This window comes from Capra hircus, chromosome 9, assembly GCF_001704415.2.
Source record: "Capra hircus breed San Clemente chromosome 9, ASM170441v1, whole genome shotgun sequence".
NCBI classification, from domain to species: domain Eukaryota; kingdom Metazoa; phylum Chordata; class Mammalia; order Artiodactyla; family Bovidae; genus Capra; species Capra hircus.
Genome location: NC_030816.1, coordinates 7011536 through 7033771, shown reverse-complemented (window position 1 = coordinate 7033771; position 22236 = coordinate 7011536). Strand labels below are relative to the sequence as shown.

At 35.2% G+C, this 22236-nt stretch overlaps 1 protein-coding gene across 6 annotated transcripts in view; it reads right to left on the bottom strand.

Moving 5' to 3' along the window:
• TTK (TTK protein kinase) overlaps positions 1-22236 on the bottom strand; it is a 41154-nt gene that overhangs the window by 16935 nt on the left and 1983 nt on the right. For 2 of the 6 annotated variants that reach the window (XM_018052903.1, XM_018052904.1), the window contains exons 3-14: positions 19810-20032; positions 19347-19453; positions 18825-18968; positions 17598-17709; positions 17365-17437; positions 17180-17274; positions 15769-15856; positions 14590-14710; positions 11236-11378; positions 4520-4656; positions 3051-3177; positions 74-166 (exon numbers count right to left, since the gene is read on the bottom strand). In XM_018052903.1, coding sequence (XP_017908392.1) covers positions 74-166; positions 3051-3177; positions 4520-4656; positions 11236-11378; positions 14590-14710; positions 15769-15856; positions 17180-17274; positions 17365-17437; positions 17598-17709; positions 18825-18968; positions 19347-19453; positions 19810-20032 — 1463 coding nt within the window. The remainder of the gene's footprint in view (positions 1-73; positions 167-3050; positions 3178-4519; positions 4657-11235; positions 11379-14589; positions 14711-15768; positions 15857-17179; positions 17275-17364; positions 17438-17597; positions 17710-18824; positions 18969-19346; positions 19454-19809; positions 20033-22236) is intronic. The other 4 variants (XM_018052905.1, XM_018052906.1, XM_018052908.1 and 1 more) reach the window with 4 other exon arrangements.

The window sequence follows — 22236 nt, the reverse complement described above, 5'->3', positions numbered from 1 at the left end:
CAAAAGGTACACAGACAAACAGAGGAAAGTTTAAAATATTTTTATTCATTCCTTAAAAATTTAAGAAACTTACCTTACTTGAACCTCCACTTCCTATCTGCTTCAATATGGAATATATTTTTCCTTTAACTGCAATGCATTCATTTGTTGAAGAGGATGCTGAAATCTAAATAATTAAAATAAGATAAAGCTTCAAACATTCATAGAACATGCCTGAGAAACTAACTTGCATTTAATACAGTGAAACATTTCCAATTTTGAAGTTATCTGAAATCTTAAGCAATCAGATATGTCACAACATGTCAATGTTTTACAGAAGCAATTTACATACTTCAGTCAAAGAAATAAATTTATTAAACTAGTATATAGGCAATGATTCAAAGTTTCCTCGTCTAACTTATCTCGACTTTACATACATAAACAGAAACTTTAAGGGGGAAAAAACCCCACTTAATGTCCAACAGACAAATTCACAAGCTGTCACTTTTCATCTTTCTCATCTACTCTTTCTTATACAAGCCGCTTTACTTACATACATACATATATACATAAACAAACACACAACTTTATCATATTCTTTTTTCTCATTTAGCCTAACATTATAAAGGAAGCAGCATGCTAAAGTGCTAAGTGTTCCTGAGTCAATCAGACAAAGGCAGATTTCAGCAATGTCCCCTTTATGCTGGATAATATTCAACGAATTGCTTAGTTTGAACTTGAGCATCTTCCTCAGCAAACTCTCAACTAATGTACCATATTCAACTTGCATGCCTTCCCTTCCCTGACGTGACAGCCCTTTGTGGACCTATAAATGCTCTGAATAGATGGAGAGCGTGAGGACTTAATCTGAGCTGAGCAGGAAGCTGGACACAGAGACCACCCAATCAGCTGACTAACCAAGTTGAAACAAGGTCTAAATGAACTTCAGTTCAACTAAGTCCTGCTTTAGATCCCAAACGGTAGAATCTTTCTCGGGTGCTCTCCTTCTACATAATGTAACTGGTACAGCGTGCTCGTGCTCGGTCATATCCAACTCTTTGCAACCTTTGGACCGTAGCCCACCAGGATCGTCTGGCCATGCGACTTTTCAGGCAGAATACTGGAATGGGTGGCCATTTCCTCCTCCAGGGGATCTTCCCAACCCAGGGATAGAACCCGGGTCTCCTGTGTCGCCTGCATTGCAGGCAGATTTTTTACCTGCTGAGCCATCAGCAGGGAAGCCCCGATATAAAAGAGGACTGTAACTTCTTTAACTTTTAGGGTTGAAAAGACACTGTTGAGCCATGAAGTATGTTTTCTGTAAGAAAGTGTTAGGCTCTGACATATGGACACCTTATTTTCCACTGAGTTGCCCTTCACTGCCCTTCCCTACTCTTCCTTCTGGAGCTTCCTCTCCTACGAAAATTTCTGAGAGCAAAGGAAGCAGTCCAATATCCTTTCCTCCTAGCTGCTGACTGTTTTTAGAATACAGTAACTCTGACCTATGTCTGATTCAACACCAGTGTGAAGTTCAGTGTCCTACCCAGGACATCCCGCAACCTGCTCAGTCCACCCTCCTCACCCATGACCAGAGTAGATTCCTCCAAAATACAAGTAAGACTGCTTCACTCCCCGACTCCAGCTTGTTCCACAGCTTCCTAATTCCCTCGGAGCAAAGCCTAAAGAGCCCAGCAGAACCCTGAGGATCGCCCTGCCCCTTGGCGAACTCTAGTCACACTCTGGCCTTTCAGTTTCCTCTTGACACCAGGCTCCTCTAGAAGGATCCTCTGGCTTGCCTTTCAGAGTTCAGCTCAAACGAGGCCTGACATGAGTAATTCCTCAATGAATTTTCTTTGAATTAACATGATGGGCAAACCAGGCTATCTTTCTCTTTCTCTTTTTTGTAGTTTACTATACTGTTGAATCAACCCTCAAAACACTATTACCTCTTTTAGCATAATCTACTGTCAGCTAAACTTCTTGTTCCATTGCTTTATAGTAAAATTTACATACCATAAAATGTACCATCTTAACTGTTTTTAAGTGTCCTATCCAGCGGCATGGAGTACAGTCACATCGCTGTGCCAACATTACCACCACTCATCTCCAGGCCTTCTCCTCATCTCATACTGAAACCCATTCCTCTTCCTATAGCCCCTGGTTACCATTGATTTATTTTCTGTCAGCTAATTTTTTAATCTCTTGATTTGTTTAGTTCATTACTTTTTTTTTTTTGCTGTTTTTCTTAAACAATTGCTACCAACTTTTATTCTTTACCAAGCACTAGTTTCTGTTGTAAGAGTTACATATATATTAACTAAATTAATCTTCACAGTCATCCTATGGGACAGAGAGCTTTATTATCCCTATTTTATAGATGAGGAAACAGAGAATTTAACTTGCAAAAGGTCACATAGTTGGTAAGTAGTGAGGCCAAGAGTCAAGGCCAGGCAAACTCTCACTGAAGCCTATTCTTTCTACCAATATTCAGCTGCTTCTCAGATAGTTATTAAAAATTAATTTCAGTATTGATATCAAGAGTATCTAAATAATTATCTTTCCAGATGGCAATACAATCGCCTCACCAGCAAAAAAGTTTTTTTAAAATAATATATTCTAGCAGCGTCTTATCTGATGCTGATATCCTTAAAAACTTATATATTACTTGTATATATATTAATATATATACTTGTATATTAATCATCTAATGAAATGAAGCTGCCCACTAACAACTGGTTTAAATAGTTAAGTGGAATGAAAAATCACCTAGATTACAAAAGAAATTTTATCTAGCTATTCAGACTAGATACTTTGGACAAGTTAATAAAAAACACTTCATTAGTTTCTTCAGTAACTAACTTATCAAAGTCACGAGGCACCCTTATCATAATATCAGTTTGGCCTAATGGGACTAAGATTGAATAAGTTTTTAACACTGTTCTTAACAAATAAATCCTGCAAAAATAAAATCTTTGATCACACCGTATCATGTACCATCATAAATAAAGCTTATCAAACCTGTAAATTCTGAAATGGAGTAACTGTACTATCATAAATAAAGTTTATCAAACCTGTAAATTCTGAAGTGGAGTAACAGGTATCTGCTGCTGTTGCTGCTGGAAATAGGCAAGTTGGCTATATGGTGTTGACAACTGACAAGCAGGTGGAAAGTCATTCTTTACCACTGGAGTTCTAAAACTGGGGAAAGATATATTTTTTAAAATTTAAAACATTAAAGCTTTAAAAACAAGATTGTGACTCAGACTTTGTGTGGTGAATATAAATGTGTTATATCAAATAGAACCCAAGGCAGTTTTCCTAATACATCTGAAATATTTATTTCAGATTCACTATCACCAGAAATTTCACTTTGGGGGAATTCTTTCTGAGTGTAATTTTTGTTCCCAGACAAGAAGTCCTTATTAAAATAAATATGATGTCATTTAAAAATACAGTTAAGAGTTATTTTATAAAATTTAGCCAAGACAAAGCTCAGTCTATCATAGATTTTATGAGTGCTTTTTAATAATAATGTTCTATGACAACCTACTAGAAATATCTGAAAGCCAATTACATGAGAGTTTGACCTTGGAACACAAAGCTGTTCAGCTCGCATTTGTGCTTTGCTTCTCTTATTCACTATTGTATCTTCAACACCAAGAATAGTGTTTGGCACAAAGGAATTCTACAAATATTTGTTGAAAATAAATAAGTTCATAAGAAATAATGATATCCTATTTTAGTTAGCAGTCATTCTTTAAAGTATTCTAAGTATAATAAAATGAGGTAATAAATAGCAAAATTGTATTAAATAGCTTATTTAATAGAATCAGTTATAAAACTCCAAGGCCAGTTCTGATTAGGATTCAAGCTCACATTGTGAAAATGAAAAGCAGAAGACATGAACTTCAGTTATCCTCTAAGACATTAAAACTATATTAAAAATATAGCCACTAGTTGAAGGATATCACATGCCATATCCCCTCTTTTCTTTCTTAGATATGCCATTGATTTGCTTTTCAACATCCCTTATGTTTTCTGTCAATCAGCACTGATCAGCTTCTTCACTCATTTCTCATTAGCAGCGACTCCGATCTTGAACAAGCCCAGAACTATGTGAGTTATGCTACCAACCTCTCTCACACTCCAATTAACACCTCCTTCCCTACAACATGCACCCACCCTTTATCTACTATAAGAATGGTAATCTAAAGTCTCTCAGTTACAGAGATATACAAGTGGAAGTGCTTGATTAACAAGAATTTTTGCATACTCAAAGTATTTAAAGGTACTGCCTATAGACCTATAGGTATAAAAACCATATACATAGAGTAGGTACAGATTACAATGACAGAGACTTTCATAACAATCCTTAAAAATATATTGTGGCTACCTTCCCTTCCTTTACAGATGAAAAAACTGATGATGAGAAAAATAACACGAATTTAGAAAGTCTTTCAGGTAGCAGAGCAGGATTCACCTCCAGATCTGTTTGCCCCAAAGCACATGCTGTACCAAGCTAAGAACCAAAAGGAATTACCAGCTCATGTAATCATCCAAGGCACTGTTGCTGGGTGTCTTACAAATAGATTTTGGGTCAATCCATTTAGGTGTTGATATTGGTGGTGACTGCTTTGAAACGGAAAAGGCAGGTTGCTCAAAAGTGGTTTGTTTCTGCTAGATCAAAATAAAAAACATCATGATTTCGGGTTTTTTAATTAGTCTCCTGTTCAACAATTTCACAAATATTAAACTTCTAAGAGAAAATTAAAACATGAAATACAAAAACATGCTAAAATAAGTAGATGTATGTATTATAGGCTTTCAATAACTTTTCAGTTAAAGCTCTCTTACTCTAAATTTTGAAGCTTGTTACACTTTCCTCAAAGAGACTGCAATTAGAGGGAAGGCACACAGCAGTGCTGAACAAAACAGGATCTAAATATCCTTTCTCTTTAGGGCTACTGTCATAGCATTGGACTTATATTAATAAGTATTCTGCGCTTCAGAAAACCAGTCTTTACAAATAGAATAATCCCCTACTTTTATGTTTGGAGGGAAAATGATCAAATACTAATTATTTAGCAACATTTGAAATGGCAAACACCTATCTAGTGTTCTTCTCCTTTGTAAAAGACATATAGCTTACAGAATTTATCTCATACAAATTCCAAAGCAATGATGAATGAACATCCGCTACAGCAGAGACTGGCAAAGTACAACCTGTAGGTTGAATTCGGTCTGTTGTTTGTTTTTGTAAATAAAGTTTTATTGGAACACAGCAAAGGCCATTTGTTTACATATTGTCTCTGGTTGTTTTCATGCAATAATGGCAGAGTTCAAAAGCTACAACAGTGACCATCTGCCTCACAAAGGTTATACAGAAAACCTTCCCAATTCCTGCAAATCACATTTTGCTTGAACACTATTAGTAACTGATCACCCACTACCTCTACTTTAATTTGGGGACAGCTTTAGTTATTAGTAAGTATTCACCGATATCTAGATTAAATCAGCTTCTATAATTTCAACCCACTGGGTCCACATTATACTTTGGAGATCCACAATGGATAAATCTAAACTATTTTCTACTTTTCAGTCTTTTGTGTTTTTGGCCACTATACCTCTTTTCCCAGATAAATTTTCCATTTAAGATTTCTTCATACACACACACACACACACACATATATATATATGCATATGTGTGTATATACATATACACACACACATATTTGGATTAGTAGCCAGAATGGTATTGAGAAACTGTGGTAGCAAGATTATTTAGTAAGGAAAGGGGAAAGGTTATACTCATGACCATAGATTCAGATGTTTGCATTTGAGATTTTGGAGATCAGAATTGAGGACACAGGAATGGGTAGCTAAGGTGAAATTAAGAAAGTAGGCATGAAAGAGGAAGAAGTTATGAATTTGGAGGCCTGGTGTAGGACTAGTGATACATAGGGGTACAGAAGCTAACAAAACACGATGACAGTTGTTGGGCTGAAGTTGAAGGAAGTGATCCAGAGCCTAATATTTTCAGAGAATGATGGGGAGTCACAAGGATGTTCAGAGACGATGGCAATGAGCAACTGCAGGAGAGCACAGCCCAAAAGAAGGCACCTCAGAAGGGCAGAGTTTGGGGACTTCCCTGGTGGCCCAGTGGCTAAGACTCCACGCTTCCACTGCACAGGGCACAGGCTTGATTCCAGGTCAGGGAATTAAAATCTTGCATGCAGCATACACCGCCAAAAGAAAAGGACAGGGTTTTTACAAGGGAAGAAATGGTCTGGACAAAGCTAGGGGGAGCTTATAGCTTGCTGTAAGGTAAGTGAAGCAAAGCGAAAGTGGCTCAGTCGTGTCCTGCTCTGCGATCCCATGGACTATACAGTCCACGGAATTCTCCAGGCCAGCATACTGGAGTGGGTAACCATTTCCTTCTCCAGGGGATCTTCCCAACCCAGGGATCGAACCAAAGACTCCCGCATTGTAGGCAGATTCTTTGTCAGTCGAGCCACCAGGGAAGCCCAAGAACACTGGAGCGGGTAGCCTATCTCTTCTCCAGGGGACCTTCCCAACCCAGGAACTGAACCGGGGTCTCCTGCACTGCCTGTGGATTCTTTACAAAAACTGCCTGGTCTTCTCTTTTTCACCTAAGTGTACTCTTCTGTGGTTTTCAATATATTCACGAGTATGCAATCATCACCACGATTTAAATTACAGAACATTTTCACTATTCTAAGAAGAAACTCTGTATTAGCCATTACCCCCAACCTCTACTCCTCCTGGACTCTGGCAACCACCTGTCTACTTTTTGTCTCTGTGGATTTGCCGATCCCAGGCATTTCTTATAAAGGAGATCACAAAATATACGGCCTTTTGTGACAGGTTTCTATCACTTACCATGCCGTAGCATTTATCAATACTTCACTACTTTTTAAAAAATGTTTTTCTTTTAAGACCAAAAACACCTTGCATTGGGGTATAGCCAATTAGCAATGTTGTGGTAGTTTCAGGGACTCAGTCATATACATACATGTGTCCGTTCTCCCCCAAACCCCCATTCCATCCAGGATGACACATAACGCTGAACAGACTTCTGTGTGCTATACAATAGGTCTTTGCTGGCTATCCATTTTACATATAGCATTTTTTACATGACCTTCCCAAAGTTCACTAGTTTTTACTGTTGAATAAGAAAATGAAATAAAATCAGAATACCACATTTTGTTTACTCACTCACCAGTTGATGGCTATTTGGGTTAACAATTATGAATAATGCTGCTATGAACATTAACATACAAGGCTTTTTGCAGATATATATTTTCTTGAGTATATACCTACGAATATAATTGCTGAATTATATAGTAACTGTTTGCTACACCTTCTGAGGAACTGCCATACCATTTTTCAAGAGACTGTATCAGTTTAGCTCCTCAGTAACAGTGTATGAGGGTTCCAATTTATCCACATTTTCACCAACACTTATTATTGTCTCTCTTTAATTACAGACATCTTGGTGTGGGTGAAATGGCACCTCATTGTGGTTTTAGTCTGAATCTCCCTAATGACAAATAAATAGTTTTAAGTCCTTTCACCATTCTATTAGTTTATAACTTTTAAAAAGAAAAATACAGGAGATGCTGATTGTCCATAATTCAACCTGTCAGGATTCTTCTCATTTAACATTTGTTATCCACTCCATTACTTAGATAAACAGTTCTCAATGAGTGACCCAGAAATAGCAGAAAGTTTGGTGTTTCCCCAAGATACTTATGGGGAGTCTGAGAGGTTAAAACTATTTTCATAATCATACTAAGACATTATTTGCCTTTTTCACTTTCATTCTTTCATGAATATAAACTAAAGTTTTCCCAAGGCATGTGATAGTGAAACAGACTGGATGCAAAAGCAGATACAAGAAATCTAGCCCTCTAATGCCAACCATTAAAAAAAACTGTAAAGACTGTAAAACAAATATCACTCTCCTCACTGTAATTAGTTTGTTTTGAAAAATACTTATTTTTCAGAAGAAACATATCTCAACATAACAAAGCCACATATGACAAGCACACAGCTGACATCATATTCAACAGTGAAAAGATGAAAGCTTTCCCTCTGAAATCAGGAACGAGACAAGGATGCCCACTCCTGCCACTTACTTAAAATGGTATTGGAAATTCTAGCCACAGCAAGTAGACAAGAAGCTGAAATAAAAGGTATCAGAATTGAAAAGGAAAGAGTAAAACTGTCACTATCTGCAGATAACATATTATATGCAGAAATCCCTAAAGATGCCACAAACACACACACACACACACACACACACACACACACACACACACACACAAAGAACCTGTTAGAAAAAAATGAACAAATTCAGTAAAGTTGCAGGAAACAAAATCAATATACAAAAATCTGTTACATTTCTATACCTTGATAATAAACTATCAGAAAGGGAAATTAAGAAAACAATCCCATCAAAAATAGTAAAGTACCTAAGAACAAATTTAACCAAGTACTGTAAGACACTGATGTCGTCTTCTTAAACTGAAGAAGACACAAATAAATGGAAAGATATTTTGTGCTCATTGATTGGAAGAATATTGTTAAAATGACCATATTACCCAAAGTAATCTATAGATACAATGCCATCCCTATCAAAATTCCTATGGCATTTTTCACAGAAATAGAACAATCTTAAAATTTGTATAGAATCACAAAAGTTTGGAATACCCAAAGCAATCTTGAGAAAGAACAAAGCTGGAGGCACCACACTCCCTAATTTTAAACCATATTACAAAGTTACAGTATTCAAGACAATATGATATTTGCAAGAAACAGACATAGATCAATGATCTTCAGACTGGACAGGCACTTGGAAAACAATGAGACTGGACTACTTTCTCACACTACACACAAAAATTAACTCAAAATGAATTAAAGACTTGAATGTAAGACCTTAAAACATTAAACCTTCTAGAAGAAAACTCAGGTGGTAAGCTCCTTAACATGGGTATTGGCAATGAATTTTTGGATCAGACACCAAATGTAAAGACAAAAGCAAAGATAAACAAATAGGACTACATCAAACTAGAAAGCTGCAGAGCAAAGGAAACCATCAATGAAATAAAAAAGACAATCTATGAAACAGGAGAAAATATTTGCAAACCACATATCCATTAAGAGGTTAGTATCCAAAATAAACAAGGAACTCATTACAACTCAATACCAAAAATCAAATAACCAACTTAAAAATGGACAAAGGACTTGATTAGATATTTTTTCCATAGAAGACATATAAATAAATATCCAATGGATATGAAAAGAAGTTCAACATCACCAATCATCAGGGAAACGTAAATCAAAACCACAATGATGGGTCACCCCATACCTGTCAGAATGTCTATTATCATAAAGATAAGAAATAACAAGTGTTGCCAAGGATGTGGGAAAAATGGAAGTCTTGTGCAGGGTTGGTGAAAATGTATATTAGTGCAGCCACTGTGGAAACTAGTATGGAAGATCTTCAAAAAATTAAAAACAGAACTACCATATGACCTAGCAATTCTACTTCTAGGTATTTATCCAAAGAAAAGGAAAACACTAACTTGAAAAGATGTCTGTACTCTCATGTTCATAGCAGCAGTATTTATGACAGCCAAGAAACAGAAACAATCTAAATATTCATTGATGGCTGAAGGGATAAAGAAAATATGGTACATATATACAATGGACTATTATTCAGCCATAAATGGTATGAAATCTTGCCATTTGTGACAACACAGATGGATCTTGAAGACATCATACTAAGTGAAATAGCCGGAGAAAGACAAATACTGCATTATATCACTTACATGTAAAATCTGGAGGGGAAAAAAGCAAAAGACCAAGCTCACAGATAGTTTGGGGCTTGCCAAGGGGTGTGGGTGGGAGGAGTGGAGATGGATAAAGAGGATCAAAGGTACAAGCTTCCGGTTACAAAACAGATCAATCATTGGGACGTAATGCACAATGTGGTGACTATAATTAATAATACTGTATTGCACATTTGACAGTTGCTAAGTGAATAGATATCAAAAATTCTCATCAGAAGAAAAAATGTGTAATTAGGTTATGGTGATGAATGCTAACTAGACTTATTGTGGTGATCATTTCACAATATAGTTGATTCTTGAACAGCTCAGAAGTTAGGGGCACTGACTACCCACAAAGTCAAAAATTCATGTATAACTTTACAGTTGGAGTTCTATATCCACTATTCCACATCCTCAGAGTCAATCAACAGAAAATCATGTAGTACTATAATACATATGTCTGAAAAAAAATCCATGCATAAGTTCCCACACAGTTCAAACCCATGTCGTGCAAGGGTCAACTGTATATACAAATATCGAATCATAATGTCATATACCTAAAACTAATGTTATATATCAATTATACCTCAATAAACAAAACACTTTTTTATAACAGTATTATTTACATGTAATCTGCTTATTATTGATATTTTTAATAAATTAGCAAATACTTTAAAATTTATTGGTTTTACTTTCTAATATAGCAAAAAGAGATCAACATAGCCTACATAAACCAAAGTTCTCTAGGGGCTTCGACAATTAAGAATATAAAAGAGGATCCCAAGACTGAAATATCTGAGAACTGCTGAGCGAGACTACATACAATTGAAAATTAATTTTAAGGAGAGTATGACCAAGGACTATATTCAGATGTATCTCTCGAATAGATCCTTTCTTCTGAAATAGACCCCAGCCATGGGGAATGATCATTCAACTTGTTATGAATTCACATTATCTAGCCTGTATTTTTCTATTTCATCCATGAGGTTTCTGTTGCAATTACTTAGTTCTGCTTTTATAGTTCAAAAACAGGCAAAGACAGTAAGTAAATAAATGGACATAGCTGTGTTCCCAGAAAGTGTTTACATTTAGGCTAGGAAAGAGATTTGGCTCCTAGGCTGTAGTTTGCTGACTTCTGCACCAGTCTGCCAGCAATCTAGAAATACTATTGAAAGCAGAAAAGAATTCAGCTTGATATATACTGTTACTAAACTAAACCTATTGTTTAGTTTGTTACTGATCATTGTTTTGTGAATTTAAAACACATACACACATACTTCTGAGCAAACTACTCCACTAAAGAATTTAACACAAGAAAACATTTAACATGATCATCACATTATGAAAAATACCACACTTGATGTGGGAAAGAAAGTTCCTCTGCATCAGCTTTGGGGACTACCTCTGGAATCTGCCGCTGGCTGGGAGGTGCAGCAGCATGCTGGTTTGCACGTTCAGGCTTTCTCTTTGATTGCCGTTGTTTCAGGTCACTTTCTGGAACCTTTAGTTCTTGATGTTCTTTAGTTTCTGCAATTGCATTTATTGCTGTCATTAACGGACAAAAATATTGAATAATAACAAAATTAAACCTAAACAACAGAACATGTTACAAACTGTATTAGTGTTTTGCTCTTAAAAACAGAAATTAAAAGCTTTAGCTAGCTACTGACAATTTGCTTTTAGCAAGTCAACTTTACAAAGCTGCAACAGCCATCTTCCTAGGTTGTTATCTAGAGCTTTATCAGAGACTATTCTCAGTTTAAATACTTCTGTTTTTTTTACCAGAAAACAAAGAAATAAATACACTAAAGTCCAAAAACATATATCATAAAGTCTAATAAAAGCCAGTTCACCACTTTTTATAGATCTAGTTTTTTTAACAAAAATTTTACCTTAAGTTAGCCTGTAATTTACTATCTTAAGGGTCTCTGAACAAAAGAGACTCAACAATATTGGCTATTTTATGAGTGTCACTATTCTATCCCTATCATGACAAATGCAAAAATTCTAAACAAAATATTTGCAAGTGATATACAAAAGGTACAATAAATTATGACCAAGCTGTGTTTATTCCTAAATGCAAAGTTTGCCTAACACTGAAAATTAATTTGGCATAATAATAAAACAAAGTGCATGACCGACTCAATAAACACAGAAAAAGTATCCCATAAAATTCAACATTCAGTCACAAAAAAACTGTTAACCTCAATCTGTTTTGATATATGATAAAGAACAGCTTTAAGACTCTAAGCCAGTTATTATACAAGGGTAAAACAGTGAAAGTATCTCTCTAAGGAATGAAAAATGCCACCTATCAATCTATTCACCATTATTCTAGAGGTTATAAGTGCAACACAGCAAAGAAATTAAAGTAAAAGGATTGGAAGAAAAAAAATGTTATATTATTTCCCAACAACATGAAAGAATTCATAGGCAAATATTAGATGTAAACAGTGATTTTAGCAATGTCTCTATAAACGAGAACAATAGTTAAAAATCAGTTGTAGTTTTATATACTAGCAACAAAGAAGCAAAGGATAAAAAAAATTTTTGTTTTTGATGGAGCATTGGTAGGTTTATTTTATTTTATTTATTTATTTATTTTTACTTTATTTTACTTTACATAAACACGTATACTATCATGTAAGAAACAAAGTGCCAGTCTATGTTCAATACAGGATACAGGATGCTTGGGGCTGGTGCATGGGGATGATCCAGAGAGATGATATGGGGTGGGAGGTGGGAGGGGGATTCAGGATTGGGAGCTTGTATACACCCGTAGGGGATTCATGTCAATGTATGGATAAAATTTTTTTTAAAGATCTCATCATTGTATTATCAAAAATATCAAATATCTAGGTATATCTCTAGCCAAAGAAATGCAAAATCTCTATACAGGAAACAATTTTTTCAATAATGTTTTAAAGACTACTTAAATGAATGAAGGGGTATGCTAGGTTAGAGGACTAGAAAATTTATTTGTTGTCAACTTGTCCCACTAGAACTCAAACAAAATACCATTAAAAAAAAAAAGGAATCTGACAGATTCTAACATTTATATGGAAATCCAAAAGGCTTAGAATAGCTAAAATAGTCTGTAACAAAGAAACAAGTTGGAAGATTTACACTGACAGATATAATAATTAAGACAGAATTAGCACAAAGTCATAAAAGGACTATGGAACAGAGAACTATCCAAAAACCAGACATCACAAACAGACTCATCTAACTTATAACAATTCACTGAGGGGGAAAAAGGGTCTTCTCAATAAATGCTGCTGGAGTCTACTAGATATCTACATGGAGAAGAAAAAAATGAATCCTGCCCCTTCATCTTAACCATACATAAATATTAAATTCAAGTAGAATACAAGTCTAAATGTTAAAGGTAAAATGATACCTTCCAAAACATATAGAAATATCTTTATGATCTTGGAGTAGGAAGATTTGTTAAAAGACAAAGAAAGCACTCACCACAAAGGAAAAGACTGATAAATTAAAATGCATGATGATTTAAAATTTAATCAAGTTTCCACTACATTATGGGAGAAGTTATTTGTAACACATGTACCCAAAAAAGAAACTGTATCTAGACCAAAAAATCATTGAGAAAAAAAAAGAACACTCAATAGAAAAATCGGTGATACCCAAATGGCCAATAAACACAAAGAGGCATTCAACGTCATTAGACTACAGGAAAATGCAAATTAAAACCAAAATGAACCATTACTTAGCAGAATCAGAATGTGTAACATTAAAAACCAACAATAAAATGATTGGGAAGAATATGGAGTAAGAGCCAATATAAGTGCTGGTCAAACACAACACTTTGGAAAACTGCTTGGTACCATCGATGAGCTGAATGTATATAATTCCTGTGAACCTGACCACCCCACCCTGAACATACTTGACAGAAATGCATGTGAAAGAAATATTTCACTGGGCTGTATTCTTATGCTTTGGGTAGTTTTCTGATTGCAAATTTTACTACATAATAAAATACCATTAACATAGTGTGGGTACTCAATAAGCATTCACTTAGCATTAAATTAGGTGCCAGATCAGTACTATAAACAAGTATTTCTGGTAAAGATGCTTTTTCAATCATATCAGTTTGTAACAGATGCCATGAAAATATAAAATAAAATCATTTTCCCCAAATATCAGGAAAAGGAATCTATAGCTGGCCCTTTATATCCACAGGTTTCACAGAACTGACTATACATCATTTTATATAAAGGACTTGAGCATTCTAGGATCTGAGCATCCGTGGGGGATCCTGGAAACAATTCCCTGCAGGTATCAAGGAATGCTGATGGTCCCAATCAAAATAATGGCATCCCAGTTTTCAGGGTTTCCTGAGACATGGGACTTTCAGGGCTAAAACCTGTCTCATTCATTTATATGCTCTTAGAATATTCACCATAGTACACATATAGTGGAAAAGCAAACGTTTGACAAAAGAGGAAAGAGAGAATTGTCATATAAATACACCTTCCATGTGCTTTCCCAAATATTTCTCAAGCCAACTGAGAAAACTGACTCAATGCCATTGAATTTTCCCTCTATTCTCTTACACACCTTTTAAATCCTCTACTATAGAATTTAATACTTTTCATATGCTGTATAGAATTTAACCAAAACACAAGATAAAGGGACCTACTCTTCCATGGCAATTGTTAGGGGGCTGGTCAACTTTCACAAGTAGAAAAGTGGTTCTCTTAATTAAAGAGGTAGTCTATTTTGTCACTCTTACCTTCTAATTTTGTTAGAAAACTTGATTCACTTTTATTCTTCAGGGTTACTGAATCAGTAATAAGTTCAGAACTCTTCTCATCTGACATCACAGGTTCCTTGGAACGAATATTTTGAACAGACTACATAGAGTAAGATTTTATTTCGATTTGATATAAGACAAAGTCTTAAAAACAGAAGTAGTACTAATCTTAGTGTTCAACATACTAGAGTCTCATCTATATGAAAAGGCTGCTAGGAAAATTATCATAATTATATGTAGACTCACAAACTTCCAACAAAAATAACTTCTTCAATTATTGACTAGAGCAATGGGAATGGCCATAATGATAGATTTAGCCAATTTGCTTTCAGGAGACATATTATCAAATAATAAGACATATTCACTTACAAAGAGAGGTTAGAAAGCTTAAATTCAATATAAAACATGCTTCACTATTTTGTTGCTATATTATCACCAAAAATAACAGCATTGGTCAAAATTAAGATTTGTAGAAGTCTGAGACAGTACTTATTCTAAATCCCAAAAGTAAACTCCTGACACAACTATGTGCTATTCCCTAAGATAGCTGTAAATTAGTTAAACTCATTTAAAAGGATGTATCATGAAAGAGAGAAAGAAATTACAAAGAATGTAAAACTGAAAAGACCCACAGTATGATGCCAAGGGTCTAACTGAACTTCAGTAAGAATAGTATAACCCCTAAAAATCAGTGCACCAGGGACTAAAGCTACTTCCTGGCTTGGAAGTTCATGTGTCTGCTATATCAAGACGTCAGGATTGATTATCTTAAAGCCCTCACCTCTGCCCCACCACAAAGACACCCTCTCATTTTTGTCTAATTTGCTCTGTCAGATCATAGGATTCAACACACCAAGAAACAAAAGCTGGGGGACAATGCTTGCCCCATTATTCCCAAACCCAGGCCAACTAACCTGCTTAAACACTATATAATAAATACTGCTTCAACAGAAGACGGTCATTCCTTGCCCTCCCACTTCCACTGAGGAGAAACAGTTTAGGACTTCTGTGTCACTTCCCATTAGTGGCCCGACCTCTCCTGGGGTTTTAGGAACACTGTTGGAGATACATAAATCATGGATCCCTTCCCCAGAAAAAGCTCCATGAACCCCCAGTCAGGAACCCTTGCTCCAGATAAAGATTTGAAAATGGAAAAACCTTTAAATGTCTCAATTCGCTGGAATCATTTCCACTTGATTTAAATCCAGGTGTGACTGTATCTCGGCACTCTGACCCAGAGATATGTCTGTTACCATGAAACAAAACAATTGTTTAATTTGAAATCAATCATTTCAGGGTATTCAGGGTATTATCTTTTTCATTTTATTTATTATTAGCATTATTTTTTAGAATTAGCAAAGTCATTTAATCTTTTTCATTTTAAAGTTATCTTTTAACTGGAAAAATCACTTGAAAAGGTGTTTTTAACAATAACAAGATTCCAATATAAATGTGACTAAATCAGGTTGTAGGCAGTGACAAAAGTGTCAGAGATGAGTAGTAAGCAGGTGACTGACTGCCTCCCCTATTCCATAACAAGTAACATCTGGAGTCAACGCATGAATATGGGAAGGAATAAGGAAACAGCAGTGTGTAGATTAAACTACATTTCAGGTTGCAAATAGCTTTAAGGATAAGAACTAGGGTGTAGACCCTCCTATTGGCCTCCACAGTGCCTAGCTCAGTTTATCAATACAAGTACCAAGAAAATGGCTGTTTTTGTTCTTTTTTTTTTTTTTTGGAGTGGAGAAAGTCTCCTTTATTCTTGAGCTAGTACTTGAAGATAACTGGAAAATAGTCACCTCATAAGATTTTTAGAGCTTAACCTTGATATCCAAAATCCTCTTTAATATCAATATTCAGTCAAACCTTAAGTATAATAAGCATTTAAGTAGAGAAGACACTGGTGTTTTATCTCTAAAGTTTACTGGCAAAATGATTCTGTGGAATCCAGGAGTCTTTTACACTAGAAATAATGTTATGAACAGTGGTTAGAGTTAAAAATACACCAGAAAAATGAAGACTCTTAGCTAAGCTGGATTATGAGATTCTCATTTTTCAAACTGAAGGAAGGAGAACACTTCAGATGTAGTGGACAATATTTCATCTCTACCTACCCTGCCCCACTTCTTGAAGCCCTAGGCTCAGAAGCAAATGAGTGAGTTAATCATTTTTCCTACTAATAGCTGCTTTTCCCTTGAACTAGCCACAGAGAAAATTGTTTTCAGACTTCCCACCCCCAATGGACACACACACACTAGAGTGTCTTACCAGAGAGGCTACCATAAGCGATTCAAATATCATGAGTTTTTACTGCTGGGCTCGTCTGTGCATAGTCCTGTAAGCTTCATATTAATAATACTTTTTCTTCTATTTTTCCTAACTTTTTAACAGTTGCTTTAATGAATATTTTTAATGAGAGAAAAAGCAAAATAAAGTCATATTTCCCACTCATTCCTCATTCTAAATAAAAATGTACTCGTAACCACTTTTATGTAGTAAGAGAATTTATGATCATTTTGCCATCAGTCTTCAAGTTTTGAAAACAAAAGTTAAAACTCAAACATACCTCTTAGTAAAATGTGGTGCAACTGAAACATCCATCTTCTCATGGGAATCCGGGCTACTTAGAAGGTTAACTGGGACTCTTCCAAATGGGCATGACTAAAAATGTTTTGGAAGATTAAGTAACTAACTAGGAAATAAGCATAGACCTCACCACTACTGCTTTAATCAAAGTAAAAAATAACTTACCCGTTTAGCCTTGTTTGTTTGTTTCAAGGGATTTCGATAGCCTATCTCTGCATCTTGAGGGGGGATGTTCTCTCTAAAGAAAAAGAAAGAAAAACCGATTTTTAAAAGAATAATATTGATACAAGCATTTTCATCAACTGCTAAACACTATTATAACATGAAAACATATATGCAGATGTATAAATAATATAAATGTAGGATGAATATTTTAAAAATGAATTCAGTTTCCTTACCCATATAAGAACCGGGCTTTAGTATGTCCCTTAGAATCACAACTAATGTTCCTATTCTGTAAATGTCCATGTGTATTGGGAAATGGTTCTTGCACACTTGATACTGTAGATGCTGTAAACATTTTGAAACTGTAATTAAATTTGTAAAGACATAAGGAATACACACACACAAAAAAATCTCATACATAATACTTTAACAGTCAACTCATAGTAGATATTTGTCCCTAAATAAGATATTCAGAAATGAAGATGCTGTGATGCTAATTCTCCAATGATACTTCATAATTGTTTCATAATTACATAACTGTTTACCCAGAGTAAAGGCACATTCCTTATTTCTAACAGCAAAAGGTGATTCGCTCACTTGCCTAGATCAAGTTTGTTTGGTTTGTTATTTATTTGGCTGCCTTGGGTCTTCATTACAGCACGCGGGATCCTCACTGCGTCATGCAGGATCTTCCCTTGCGGTGCGCGGGCTCCAGAGAACCCAGGGCTCAGTACTTGAAGCTCACAGGCTTAACCGCCCCACAGTATGTGGGATCTTAACTCCCTAACCAGGGATGGAACCTGGGTCCCCTGCACTACCGGGCAGATTCTTAACCACTGGACCACCAGGGGAGTCCCTGTTTGTTTTCTTAATTGAAATACAGTTGATTTACAATGTTGTGTCAGTTTCTGGTGTACAGCAAAGTAATTAAATTACACATACATATACATATATATATACACACCTTTTCATATTCTTTCCCATTACTATTTATTGCAGATATGGAATATAGTTCCCTGTGCTATACATTAGGACCTTATTGTTTTACTTTAAAGTGTATTTTTTTTTTTGTAGATGTCAATTTTAATTTATTTATTTTTTGGCCATGCTTTGTGGCATATGGGATCCTAGTTCCCCTACCAGGGATTGAACCTGTATCCCTGCAGTGGAAGCAGAAGTCTCAATCTCCAGACCACCAGGGGAGTCCCAGGACCTTACTGTTTTTACTGACTTGTTTTAATGTGTTACTAATTAGAGTTTAACTAGGAAAAAAAAAATGCCAATAAGAGAGTAATGACTTTGTTACTTCTGCAAGTCTTATCGCCTTTACATCTAAAACTTAACCTTAGACTTTGATCATTCTAAATAAACAATATTTTTCTATAAAATATTATCCTGAATCCCTTTTTTTGCAGGACTAAACACCAAAGAAAAGTATTAGCACACACAAACATATTTACCAGATAAACTCTTCCTTTCCTCCTCTGAAAGCAGCTGCTTTTTCTGAAGATTTAAATTCCGAATGGCAATTTCCAGCATTTCAAGTGGCACTGCTCCACATTCCACAGCTTTATGAAGAAGTTGCTTACTTTTTTTGAAATTACCTAACAAAGTAAAAAATACGCCATTTTAATTCAGCAACCTTTACTCCCCAGATACATATCCTTCAGAACCTAGGAAAAAAATTTTAAAGTCTCAGGCAAAAATATTTATTCCAAGTCTCACACATTTTATTTATAAGCAAACAAGCAATTTCTCACTTCTGGTAACAATTCATGTGAAACAGTTTAACTTGTGTAATGTGCAAGTGAAAGGGCTAGTATAACAAATATTTCGTACACTTACATAGCATCCTTCCCTGAATTTTCATCTGACCAACTTTCATGCCTTTTGCCTCATTATTTCTATTTCACACACATGATTTAAGTTACAATAGGAAGTTATCTTTTACTTAATATCTGGACTTGACATTTTCAGATTACCTTGTGATAGTTCAAACTGTGCAAAAGATATATGCACGAAAGCAAATTTCTTGCAGTTTGCTCTGGCCATTTGGAAGTAGTCACGTGCATCATCTGGCTCTTGAATACTGAAATAAAGATTTCAGAGTTAAGTTTTAAGAAAAAAAACACAGTTTCCTGTTTGATAACTCCTCATCCTATTTCCCAGAAGACACAGAATATTGTTTTCTGTCTGTAAAATTAAATAAGTTAATTTAAAAAAATTTTAGGTGGAGTCTAGAGTATGTAATTTTTGTGGAAATATGTACATTGTAAAGAAAGTTTACAAATTCACTTGTTAATTATAAACAAAAAGACTTGGTAAAAAAAATATTAAACTTCTTACAAGTAGTTCTGACAACATGTTTTCATTTTACCTTTGGGTGATGTAGTTATGTGTTATGTAATGTAGTTGGCTGAATACAATTAAAATACTAATACTTACGCTTTTAGTTCAGCAAATCTCACTTGAATCCTAGCAAAACTCTCATTTTGGCCATATTTATCTGGAGGAAGTGCTTCAATTGCTTGGTTGTAATGACCAATCAATTTGTTTAAAAGGGCATCATTTAAAGGGACACTGTTTTTCTCCAGTTTGAGCAACAAATTCAACCAATCCTCTGGGTTGTTTGCCATCATCATTATTTGGTTAACAGTTCCTGAGTTATCTGAATAAGGGACAAAATATAGCAAAAAAAGAAAGTCAAAAAACAAATGCCAAATTGCACTTTTCTTTCAAATTACAGGTAATCATTTATACTCTCAGTATGAATGCACACAAACTCCTTAAACTATTTTTTAAAACTTTAACTATTCATGTAAATGTAAACAACTTATTTACTGCATATATATCTTTTAAGAAGGTATGTGTTACTGTAAAAAGCTGCATATTTTGAAGAAAAGAGAATTTGGAAATGTTTATAAGTAGCTTTAAAATACCATATGCAGTAGAAAACCATCCTGTAGCAGCCTAACTTTACTTTAGCATCCTGCCAAGTCAAAGAAAACCTCAGCCTCTCCTACCACCACCAGTACCAACTTTCCTGGAAAATTCTTCATCAATGACTCATTAAAAAGTTAGAAACTGTATGGTCCTAGCCCTAACATAACCTTCTTTACAACCTTATCCATCCAATATTATCTCCATACTCCTCAATTTACTTTTCAATCAATCAAACAAAACCAGTTTACAGAGGATAAGCAACTCCTATGGTCATTTTCTTCTCCTTCCAAGTTATCCACGTTTCTCCATAATTTTCACATTGTAATTTATTTTTAATTTTCTTTGCTGTTAATAGATTTTAAAAGACAACGTGATTTAATGTCAGTGTCCTTGTCAGGTTACTTTAGTCATTACTAAACATTATTAAATTTAGATTTTTAAGAGAAACTATCATCCCTTCTATTAGTTTGTTACCTTCAACAAGGGCTAAATATTTCCTTTTACAAACAAAATTACTGCTTTTGCTTTTTACTAAAACATAACAGATTCAGAACTTTGTTTTTACCCGTAATCTGTTCTGATCTTAACTTCACTTTCCAGTTTCATTTCCCATCACTTCCCTAACAAATTTGTCTTCAAGTTTTCTAAAAAAGTCTTATTATTTCTCATGCACTGTGCTCTCTCTATTCAAAACTTCCTGTCTCTATTATGTCAGTAGTCATTTGAGCTAAACATGTATTACAATGCAGCATGGTAAATAGGTAAATTCCTCTCATCTAGAAACAAGGTTTAACCTTACTCAGCATTATGTCTTATATCCCACTTATCAACGTGTTACATATTCACAGTTTTGAGCAAGCTAAGGATTTTAAATAAGGACTCATCTACCCTATTGTAAACAAGCTTTATTGTTAAGTCATGTCCGACTCTTTTGTCACCCCATGGACTGTAGCCTACCAGGCTCCTCTGTCCATGGGATTTCCCAAGCAAGAATACTGGAGTGTGTTGCCATTTCCTTCTCCAGGGGATCTTTCTGACCCGGGGATCGAACTCACATCTCCTGCATTGGCAGGCAGATTCTTTACCGCTGAGTCACCAGGGAAGCCATAACCTTCACTGGTGCTACTTAAATACACAAAGTAAAGTATGTGTTTATTCTATCACCATTAAAAAATTTGCTTAATACCAAAATGGTAAGTCCCTAAGTTGTTTCAAGGAATATGACCTGCCATCATGACTATTTATATGGATAGATTCTTCCCTTTGCTTTCCAATCCCTCATCCATTGAATGGTTAGTACAAATAAAACAAAACTTATCTAAAGGTGACTTTTTCAACAATCTAAAATATAGTAAAGAGTTCAGCTTCTGAGCTAATACTTTTCATAAAACTAAGACATTAAACTTTGGGTATTTTCACTCATTCATCATTCAAAAAATATTTTAAGTACCCACTACTTGCCAGGAACCATTCTCAGTTCTGTAGATAGAGCACCACTGATAAAAACCATGCCCTCATGGAGCTCACATCCTAGTGGAGTAGACAGACAACAGACAAATGAGTAAAGGAGATATGACATGAACTTGGGCAAACTCAGTGAGATGGTGAGGGACAGGGAAGCAGTCCACGGGGTAGCGAAGAATTGAACATGACTTGGTGACTGAACAACAAAGGAGATATGAGGCGATTACCACAGTGGAGAAAAATAATACAACAGGTTGCTATTTTAAATAGGTGGGTTAGGACCTACTGTATAGCAAAGGGAATTCTGCTCAATGTTATGCTGCAGCACAGACGGGAGCGGAGTTTGAGAGAGAAAGGATACATGTATATGTGTGGCTAAGCCCGTTTGCTGTCCACCTGAAACTATCACAACGTTGTTAATCAGCTATACCCCAATTCAAAATAAAAAGTTTAATTAAATAAATA